This window comes from Euphorbia lathyris, chromosome 4 (assembly GCF_963576675.1).
Source record: "Euphorbia lathyris chromosome 4, ddEupLath1.1, whole genome shotgun sequence".
In the NCBI taxonomy this organism is placed as follows: Eukaryota; Viridiplantae; Streptophyta; class Magnoliopsida; order Malpighiales; family Euphorbiaceae; genus Euphorbia; species Euphorbia lathyris.
Window position 1 is genome coordinate 52,339,980 of NC_088913.1, and position 10,783 is coordinate 52,350,762.

Sequence of the window (10,783 nt, forward strand, 5' to 3'; positions counted from 1 at the left end):
ATGGTGGAGAACTTTGTGGGATTTGGCAAAAACTTTAAAGAGTTCCGTCCAGGTAGAATATTGAACCTTCTCCAAACTAAGAATAATGGAGATATGGTTTTTAATATTAGACACCCCAAGCGCCGAATGAAACTTTGAGTCAGTCATGATGAACAGATTAATCGAGAAGCGGAAGGTAGATGTGAAGATTGGCCGGCCAGTATAGAGAGATTGGAAAAGAAAAGGACGGCAGCTTCAAGAAGAAAACTAGGTTTAAGGTGATACCATGATAGAAGATAATCCGTTGATTATTTCTTAAGCCTAACACGGCATATATACAAATATACAAGAGTAATTTTAGGAGCTAATCTAGGAAACAAATCAACCTGCTAATTACAAATAAATCTATAACAATATTTCCTAAAACAGAATAATAACCATTCGGTTATTCTAACATATAGTTTCTCGTTTATTGGAAGAAACGGTAACATTGCAGCTCATGGTCTTGCCAAGCTTATTGTATCCACCTAGTGTATCTTGTCTTTATATTTTGGATTCTTCTTTGTGTTCCACTTACTGAACCAAAGCGTTGAGATGCTAGCTTCTTTTCGTAGGATAGCAATTATGAAAACACTGTATTGATTGGTCTGTCCTCTTTTCATTTCCCTATACCGTTTTCCAAACCAAGTATTCTAAGACAGATCTGATTGATTGATGGTTCTATAATATATCCAAGCTCATTTAGAGGATCTTTACACTGAAACAAATTAATAAGTAAATTACACAGGCTCAAGCTATATATATTATGTGCCTAGACTAGACTAAAGTATACAAAATTGATGCAGGCAATCCAACTAATGGTTAGACAAAAGCGGTTGTTCAATGTCCTGTTCTGATTCCGTGGTGGAGTTTTGCTGAGATTGAAGCAGGCAAGCATAGCATAATGCAACCATCTGGGAGAAGAAAACAGCACAACAATTATAACACAAGAGAATAACATAACCAAATACAAACTGGGGCCTGGGCTTACCATGCATAAAGATGCAACAATTATGCTAGAACCTTTGCAATTGAAGGGAGCATTGTCGGATAGAAACAATGCTGAAATAACACAATCAAATCATCAACTAAAACACCAATTAATTACCAACCAATTCAACTTCAGTACTAAAAACTCACCTGTCAATGGACTCATTGCAATTGGGGATAGCAAACTTGCTACCGATTGCACACCCGCAACGAATCCTTGTGCTTTTCCCTGAAACCCAGATGAATCTTTTGGAGCCTATAACTTGCAGAAACCAGAATTATTGTATCAAAAAAGGGCTTATACTACAAACCTGATTCTCTGAGCTGGATGCTTTAGAAACAATAGCATAAGTCTGGCATAATGAACAAATTCACAACTTTAATATAAGTTTCCATTTTGAATGCTTTAGTGATGAAACATAAATTTAGAGGATGTATTTGTATTTGACTCACTGAAGGAGTTACAAGGACATAAATGGCTCCAAACGAGGCACTTAAATATGGCACCTGCAATTCCAAATACTCAGTGACATCTGATACGACTTTCAGTTTAAGAGTTTGTGTAACTATAAGAAATAACTTGTGTTCAACTACATACCCAAGAGGCCCATGCCAATCCATAGAGAATTGCCTATTCATAGAAGAATTCCATATCAGAAATTTTTTTGTGTTTTAAAGAAAAAAAAGTTCAATCGTAGAGAAAAAGGAACTTACATATGTTATTGATGCAAGTAAGGCAATACACAATATCACTTTTTCACCAACCAATGGATTCAAGAGAGGAAGCACCAAAATCTACAAGCAAACCACATAATCTAGAAGTTAACCATGCATACACAGGAACTCTTAGGTTCATTCAGAAATATAAAACAGAAGATATTAGCTGCACAAACAAATATATATACCTGAGAGAAAATTTCACCGACTCCAACCATAAGTAAAATTTCTGAATACTGATTTTTGCTAAACCCAAAAACTGACTTCAGATAGTACTGCATACAGAATTCTAATCCAGTCAGAAAACCTTAACTCCAAACACAAAACAAAACAAAATATAGCACACATCTGCAGAAGAAGGAAGTTACAAATAAGACAGAAGTGATGCCGGACATTCCTAACTCATAGAAGAAGGAAACGGAAGAAATGCCTCTAAGTGCAGAGCTGAAAAGTAATTAAGACACAATTGTCAATTAATTAAACCTAGAGAATTGTTTGGAACTTCAATTGAACTAATTAAGCTCCATCAGTACCTGCTAAAGACAACTGTTGCAGCATCTACCATTGACTTATATCGTGTATGTAAAACCTTAACCATCCTACTCAACAAGCTTGATTTTTGGTCCTTCCTTTCATCCCGAGTTACTGTCTCAACTAGAAAGAATTGCATATACAGCGGACAAAACATCAAGAGACCAATTGAAACCTGAAACAAAAGCAATCATTTCAAAGATAGACAATGAATTTTCTGAAAATGTCAAAACCACGTACCAGAAAAATGTATCTCTCGGGAAGAAACCGCGCCAAAACATTTCCCAAGACATGAGAAGCAGAAAAAAGACCTGTCATCCAACTAAATACTGCAGCCCTTTTGTCTTGTTCAATGAAATCTGCCTGTAATATATAGGAAAGGGAAGGCAAACTGATGAATACATTAACAATATTCTCTATTCATGACTTTGATATGAAGGGAAATTAGTAGGTATCTCTTACAGCATAGGCAACAGCAATGCAGAAAATGCTTCCTTGACTTAAAATAAACGAAATTGTCCGAAGCACATAGTAACCGTACACAAATTCTCTTGATTGTCTATAGGCAAGTAGAGCTGATGCAATAAAAAAAACAGTCACTAGATAGATAGATAAAAATTAAGGAAGGTTAATTATGTGATTGAAGAACATACCAAAAGGAAAAATGGAAGTAGAAACAGTAAGAAGGAGAAACGGTTTACGGCCGTATTCGTCTGCAAGCTGGCCTAAGAGAGGTAATACCACCATCTTGAAAATTCCAACCACCTACAAATATAACATCCATCATAAGCCTTTGTATTCATTGAATCAAGATATATATATATATATATATATATATATATATAATTGTTGTTCCTAGCTCTATACACCCACTTGCCATTGCACACTTTTGCATACTAAATCTTATTTTTGGTTCTTGTATTCATCAACGATGTTAAAGATGATTGCACAACACTTGAGACGAGATGCAATCCTCAACGAGGGATGGACTTTCAATATCAAGATTTTTTCTACATTAATTCTTAAACATTCCTGATCAGCAAAATCAAGTTTAGATACAGAAAAACCTCCATATTATAATATATTGTCTCAAAATCGACTTTAGTACATACCCCTATAATTTAGTGACCGTGAGTGGATTTGACCAGTAAAGTCTCATAAAATATTAAATTAGAAAACAAATTGATGAAACTCTTATTGCTATTTCTCCCTGCCCACACCCTTAATTATTTTCACGGGTTGAAACCATTACTTACACCCATTACACTAAAACTACTGGACCCATTACACTAAAACTACTGGATGGACTGCCAGCTAGATACAAAAAGACAATGGAAACAGAAGTAAAAACAGAATCATTAAAAAGATAAATACTTGTATTCAGTCATCCGATCCCCTTGTTATTATATTTGAACATTACAATAAAATTGGCATTATTCCCTATAAATAATATCTCTTAGGAAATTTATGAAGATTATAATAGAGTTGTAACAATGAATCATGTAGATCATGACACCAAAATCAGAAGAAAGCTTGAAAAGCAGAAACAAATGAATATAAGAAAAGAACAAAATTGTTGAGCAGGCAGGAGAAGTAGAGTTTGGTATGGTAGTTACCGTCTGTTGGAGACCAGAGATATAAATAGCCTGAGAACAAGTAGATTGACCAGGGCACAAAGCATTAGTAACAACATCAACAAGAACAGAAACAGTCATTTGCTCAGCTATCCAATGGAAAGATAAAGGCAACAACAAGTGCACCAATGGCTTCATCTCCTTAAACCCACCACCAATCCACTTTTTCCAATCCATCGTTCTGTTCTATTCTATTCTATTCTATTTCTAACCCAATTTAGAATAAAACAAATTAAAAAGCCAATGGTGGTGGTGACACAAGTTAAGGAATTATATATATAAGCGGTTGTTTGGTGGGGTGGGTGGGAGGCTATATAATACTATTATTATATAAAAGAAGGAAAGCCTGTGGGAGGATTGACTATTCACGTGTAAGCGTAGGGTGATCGTGTGTCTTGGGTTATTAGCTTACATGGCTTACCCACTTGGCTCATCTCCTACGCTTCCATTTTTATTTTAGGAACTCTCGATGAAGAGGACGTAAGCTCCTCTGCCGCGATCGACACGATCGGGACATTCTACGATTTTCGCCCACTTCTCCTCCTTCATCAGGCCCTCAGCCTAATCCGGCTGTTCAGACCTCTTCATCTTCGCCGATGTTGTTCAGAGACGTAGTCGGTGACTACAAAGAAATAAAGATTTCTCAATCAAATTCTCTGTGATATGCCGAGTCGAGTCACTCTCGCTGGGGGAAACTCCATGGAGGAGACAGACCGACCTTAACAAAATTTTGGAAATGAATTTCAGTTATCATGCCTAATGGGGAGGCCTTAAAAATGGTATCTCTTACTAAAGACTGGAACTATTACGAGGTTTATGAATTGGATTCATGGTTTTGATCCTACTACACATAAATATATGCAAAAGTCTACTACAGCTCAGGTTTGAGTTCGGTTCTATGATATTCTTGGATAAACGAATTACTAACTGATAGGGAGATTGGGATACCGTTACGATTTGATCCCAACATGGTGGAGGGTGAACCTACACTTTCCAAAAGTGCTTGTTGGGGTAAACTACACCAATGGTACCTGAATTTTACATAGTTTACACTTTGGTATCTAGATTACATTTTGTCTCAAAAATATACCTGAAATAACGATGACCGGACAATTTAGTATATTTTTACCGGTTATGACCGGTCAACGCGAGTTTCATGAGTTAATTACATTAATGGTACCCGAACTTTACCATAATTCACACTTCGGTACCTAGATTTTATTTTATCCTAAAAACATAACACAAGTAAAGGTGACTGAAAAGTTTAGTTCATTTGATCGGTTAGTGACCGGGTAACATGAACTAAACATTGGGACTCACCATACACTCAATTAACATAAAATTAGTATATTGTCATTTATGAGCTAAATGACAGTATTATAATTTTATGTTAATTGAGTGTATAATTGGTCTCAATTTTTAATTTAAAATGGTCAAACTTGGATTGATCAATCACTGGTCGGTCAAATATACTAAAATATTGAGTTATCTTTACTTGAAGTGTGTTTTTTGGACAAAATGAAATCTAGGTACGAAAATATGAACTCGGGTAAAGTTCAGGTATCATCAGTGTAATTTACTCATCAAAATCGCATTGACCGGCCATTAACCGGTAAAATATACTTAATTGTCCGGTCATCGTTACTTCGGGTATATTTTTGAGACAAAATGTAATCTAGGTACCAAAGTGTGAATTAGGGTAAAGTTCAGGTACCATTGGTGTAATTTACTCGTGCTTGTTGATATTGATTTTTCAAAGAATATATGAGCCGGGTTGACACCATCAGACTTGATGCAATGAGTTAATATTGAATAGGAAAATTATAAAACTGTGTTAAATTGGAGATTCATTTCTCAAAATACATTGGATATATATATAACAATTTAGAAAATTTCTTACTCTTTCTTTTTTTTCTTTTCGTTTGCGAACTTGGCGCTCCGTTTTTAATTATCGACTCATATACGCAAAATCTTTCTTCTTGTGAACTTAGCACTCCGGTTTGTAGTATTTTGTACATTTTTCCCAGGATAATACTTCTCGCATATAATTTTACTTCGTATTTTCGCAAACTGTGAAACCTGCGAAGAGAAATACTACTTCGCAGAATAAATTTTGCTTCGCAGTTTTCGCAAACTACGAAGAAAATTCATGTACTGAAGTAGTATTTACCTTCGCAGTTTTTGCTCAAACTTCGCAGTTTGGGGAAAATGCGAAGTAGTATATTGTGTTATTTGTCTAAAATATATACAAGTAAACAACATGTATAGCAAAATGACATAAAAAAACATAGCATTATCAAAATTTACAACAAGATTGCAACAATAATTCAAACCCTAAACCCCAGCAATGGTATGAACACTAGTGTATCACAGTAAACCCTAATAAGAGTGTTTCCAGATTTTACAGAAGCAAGAAAAATCAGCAACATCATACAAAATTAATGGCCTTTGGGAGGAAGTTCAGAAGCAAATGGAACCAGAACATTTGCTCTTCACTTTCTTCATCACATCCCAATCACCTCTCACCGTGATTGATGCTTTTGTATTCAAGCTAAACGGAACTTGAATTTGATGCATTTGTATTCAATCTTCACAAAAAATTAAGTCATTTTAGAGAAATAATGAAAGAAGCGCTTCGCAGAAAGCGAAACTGCGAAGTTTGCGAAGAAAAATACAACCTAAAAAAGGGTGATTTTGCTTCGCATATTGCGAAATTGTGAAGTCTGTAAAGTCAATTTCTGAAGAAAATAATACTTCAGAGGATGATTTTTCTTCGCAGGTTTCGCAAAATGTGAAGCAAACTCATTCTGTGAAGTAATTTTATGGAAAGAGAGGAAGATGAACGCAGAAATACAGTAGATACTTACCTTCTTTCTGCCTTTTGCCATTAAAATCGATAATAAATATATGATAAACGCAGAATAACATCGAAGAACGATTCCTTCAATTCGCATAAGAAGAAAGAAACAAAGAGAGGAAGGAGAAACATGAAGATGAAGAACCATGCCTTCGATTCGCACAAGAACAGAGAGACAAAGAGAGGAAGAAGAGACAGGATGATAAAAAATGGCTTCCGTTCGCACAATAAAAAGAAAGGAAGAGAGAAAGATGAAACGATGGAAAGGAAAGGGGAAGATGAAAGGTTTGGGGTATTTTGGGAAAGTCACATCCCCTATCTCTCTCTTCTAATGTCCCGTTATTCTAGTCTTATGAAACCCTCTTATTTTAATAATTGACAATTGGGAATGAGAATTGCTATTTCCTTAGAAAGAAAGAAGTTCCCTAGCATCAAAAAACACTGCTAAAGATAGAAATATATGCGAAGTGAAACCTTACTCGGTAAAAATAAGTCTTTCTCAACTCGAAAAATTGATACTAGATGTAGCTAGAAAACTCCTCATTAAGGGAAAATTGATGCTCGAAATAGCTACACTTTGAATTTGCTTTTCCCGAAGGAAGGAGTGAAAATTTCCATTTTGTATAGCTGTCAAAGTCCTCACTTTTTGCTGTCAAAGTCCTCATTTTTTCGACTTTTCCTCGAACCAGAATGATTAAAAAGATGTTTTATATAGAATAGATGGAAAAAGGCTCATTTTCTCACTTTCCACTTTGAATTCTGCACCCCAGGGAGGCAAAAGGTAATCACGAATTAGTATGTTTTCCCTTTGTTCCCAGAAGTGGTTTCAATCTAATTGCCTCATTCGATTAAAAATACATCGCTTTAGTAGTCTAGATATGTAATGTGTTGGGTAATTGGTCTAAATATGTAAATTGGCCTACAATTTGACCCAATTTTGTAATTTTTCCTATTGAATACGATGGATTTTTGCTCTAATAAAAAAATGTTATTTTAGTCGTTTGGCATAAAAATAAGTCATTTGCGTCACTTGACAAAGACTGGTCCAAATGTCAAAAAATAAATTATTTGCATCGTATTATTTAAAACAAGCGAAGCAAATAACAATCACTCATTTTTAAGGATGTGATACAAATAACATGTTCATCCGTGTAAGCACGTCTTTTTAACTTTCCTCTCTTATCCCGGTTTGATCTCTATCTTTTGTTTTTCTTCTTCCCTCATTTATTTTCAACCTCCCCTCCTTACTCATATATTTAAGATCAATAAATATTTCAATGATAAATGATTTAGAGGGTTGCAGTTTGGATACTCTTCCATTCTCAGTTGTTAAGGTGGTATTTGATATAAGGGATAAATGGGTGGAATATGGATAAAAAAGTGTAATACTCATTTATCTCATGTTTGTTTTACAGATATGATATGGAGATAAAAGAGAGATAATATAGTAAAATATATTATTTTATCTTTATCCATATCCAATATACATGTTAACCAATGCAAATACAATCTAGTAATTGGTAGTCAAAATATTCTTTGAATATTTTAGATTAGACTCTCATAATTTATAGCCTAAATAGTCACAACTTTATAGTAGACTCTCTTAATTTATCTCTTAATTTATAACCTAAATTGTAGCTCTTGGTATCATTTGGGACATCCAGAAGCATCTGTTTTACGCTCTCCCACCAATAATAATTTAATTACATGCAATAACAGTTCACTCTATCTGGTTTGTGAATCGTGTGTGTTTGGGAAGCATATTAAGTTATCATTTCACCTTCTTCTAGTAGCATACTATTGCCTTTTGATATTATCCACGATGATGTATGGACTTCTCCTGTCTTAAGTTCAGGTGGCCACAAATATCTTTTCTTGGATGATTTCTCTAATTTTCTATGAACCTGTCTGTTTACGCCTTTTTTATGAGAGTCCGAGTGTCCCAGAAGTTTTGTGGAAAAACCCCAAAATAATGTCAAATCTGACTTCTATCTCAGAAAGTGAAAAACTTGAAGGACGAAAAAGCTTAGAGTTTGCAATAAAGCCTAAAGAATTGGTATTAACTGTATTGAAATAACGCCAATGAATGGAAAATCAAATTGCTTAAATTGAATTTGAATAAACGAAATGACATAAAAACTCAGAACTTACAATAATGGATGAACGAGATAATAAAAGCTAAGTTTGCAGAAAATAAGTAATATAAGTCTCCATTGCAGAATTTCTGGAATTATGTCTGGTTTTTTGTGTGATTGTTTGTCCTTTTTCCTTCCATAAAATTTCCTTTTAAAAGCATAGATTTCCACCTCTTGGAAGAAATAATTGTTTTTCCCCACTACTCCTGACTTGTAACCACTTCCTTATTATTGTAAATTTACGTGAGCTTCATTCGGCAAGGAAGTTCTAATTTCAACAAGAAAGGTCCCTGACTATTAATGCTGCTCTAACTGCCCAGCAAGGAAGTTCCCAGGTGCTCCATTATCCCACGTCTTCTCCTACTTTCCTTCTATAAGTTTATTCAAATGTGGCTGAACAATAATCCCAATTCAGCCAACAAACATGGACAATTAGCAACATAGTCCTGAATCTTCCATCTTTCACACATTTTGACGGAAAAAAAGTATATTTGAAGGATTAATATCACATTCCACCCGGAATAAATATTGAAATCACCCAATTGACCCATATTTCCTTTGGTTTAATCAATTTAGGTCAAATGAAGTAATTAATTATGGAATCCCCTAGATTAAAACATGGGTTATATAATGGCCCCCAATCCCATTAACTTTATCAATTTGGGCCCAATTAAGTACATTAATTGAAAAATTTACCCAAATTAAATTAAGGGTGAAACATTTTCCAATTGGGAAGAAGTCACAAGTTTATACCAGGTTCTCTTCTTTTCATAAGTTTATCCTTACTCAATTTGTAATTAATATCAAAAGTTTTCAATGTGACAATAGTAAAGAATTTGATAATGCGTCTTTTAATTTATTTTGCCAAACAGTATGGTTTTTCGTTTTTCTTACCCCCATACTTCATCTCAAAATGGCAAAGCCGACAGAAAAATTAGAACCGTAAACAATCTCATCCGCACCCTTCTCTCTCATGCTTCCTTACCACCTACGTTTTGGCATCATGCTCTCCAAATGGCCACCTACCTCTTAAACATCCTACCAAGTAAACTCATTTCAAACCTCTCCCCTACTCAAATACTTTACAAACTGGATCCCTCTTATACCAACATTCGAGTCTTCGGGTGCCTATGTTATCCACTTTATCCCTCCACCATCATTAATAAACTTCAACCTCGCTCAACTCCTTGCGTGTTTCTCGGCTACCCATACCATCGGGGCTATAAATGTTATAACCTCACTAGTGGCAAAATAATTATATCTAGACATGTGATTTTTCATGAATCTCAATTTCCTTTTGCTTATATTCATCAATCTACTGCCTAAACCTATGATTTTACTTCCTCTGATCCTCACCCATTTCTCCAACATCATTTATAAAATCTTCCAAATACCCCACCGTCCTCGTCGACACATTCCCCACTCAACCCATCTCCCACAACACCTAATATTTCCACCACAATCATCCAGCCTTTTTCCCCAATTCTACCCACACACAACATTCCACCTCCCTCACCTTCACCAATCTCACCTCTCTCTAATTCACCTATATAGCCTTCCCAACCACAACAATCTATACAACAGCCCCAACCACAAACTGGTTGCACTATGACCACCCGACGCATGCACGGTATCATTTAACCTAAACGCCACTTTAACTTGTCTCATTCTGTCACACCTTCCCCTTTACCTCAAAAACCTAAAGAAGCTCTCTTTGACCCGATTGGAAAGCCATAATGAAAGATGAATTTGATGCCCTTATTAAAAATACGACGTGGGATCTAGTACCATGTCCTGACAATACAAATATTATTCGCTCTATATGGATTTTTTGTATTAAAAAGAATTCTTACGATTCATTTGAGAGGCATAAAGCCCATCTCGTAGGTGATGGCAGGTCC

At 35.2% G+C, this 10,783-nt stretch overlaps 1 protein-coding gene across 1 annotated transcript; it reads right to left on the minus strand.

Annotated features, from left to right (window-relative positions):
• Nucleotides 1–271: 271 nt before the first annotated feature.
• LOC136225499 (uncharacterized) lies at nt 272–4,819 on the minus strand. The gene is made up of 14 exons (XM_066013543.1): nt 3,873–4,819; nt 2,910–3,021; nt 2,719–2,831; nt 2,497–2,619; nt 2,259–2,431; nt 2,094–2,169; nt 1,914–2,000; nt 1,723–1,803; nt 1,607–1,639; nt 1,462–1,515; nt 1,320–1,361; nt 1,159–1,237; nt 1,010–1,080; nt 272–932 (listed from the first exon to the last, which is right to left on the minus strand). The coding sequence occupies exons 1-14, from the start codon at nt 4,065–4,067 to the stop codon at nt 834–836; spliced, it is 1,338 nt and encodes a 445-aa protein (XP_065869615.1). The 5' UTR covers nt 4,068–4,819; the 3' UTR covers nt 272–833.
• Between the last annotated feature and the right edge of the window lie 5,964 nt (nt 4,820–10,783).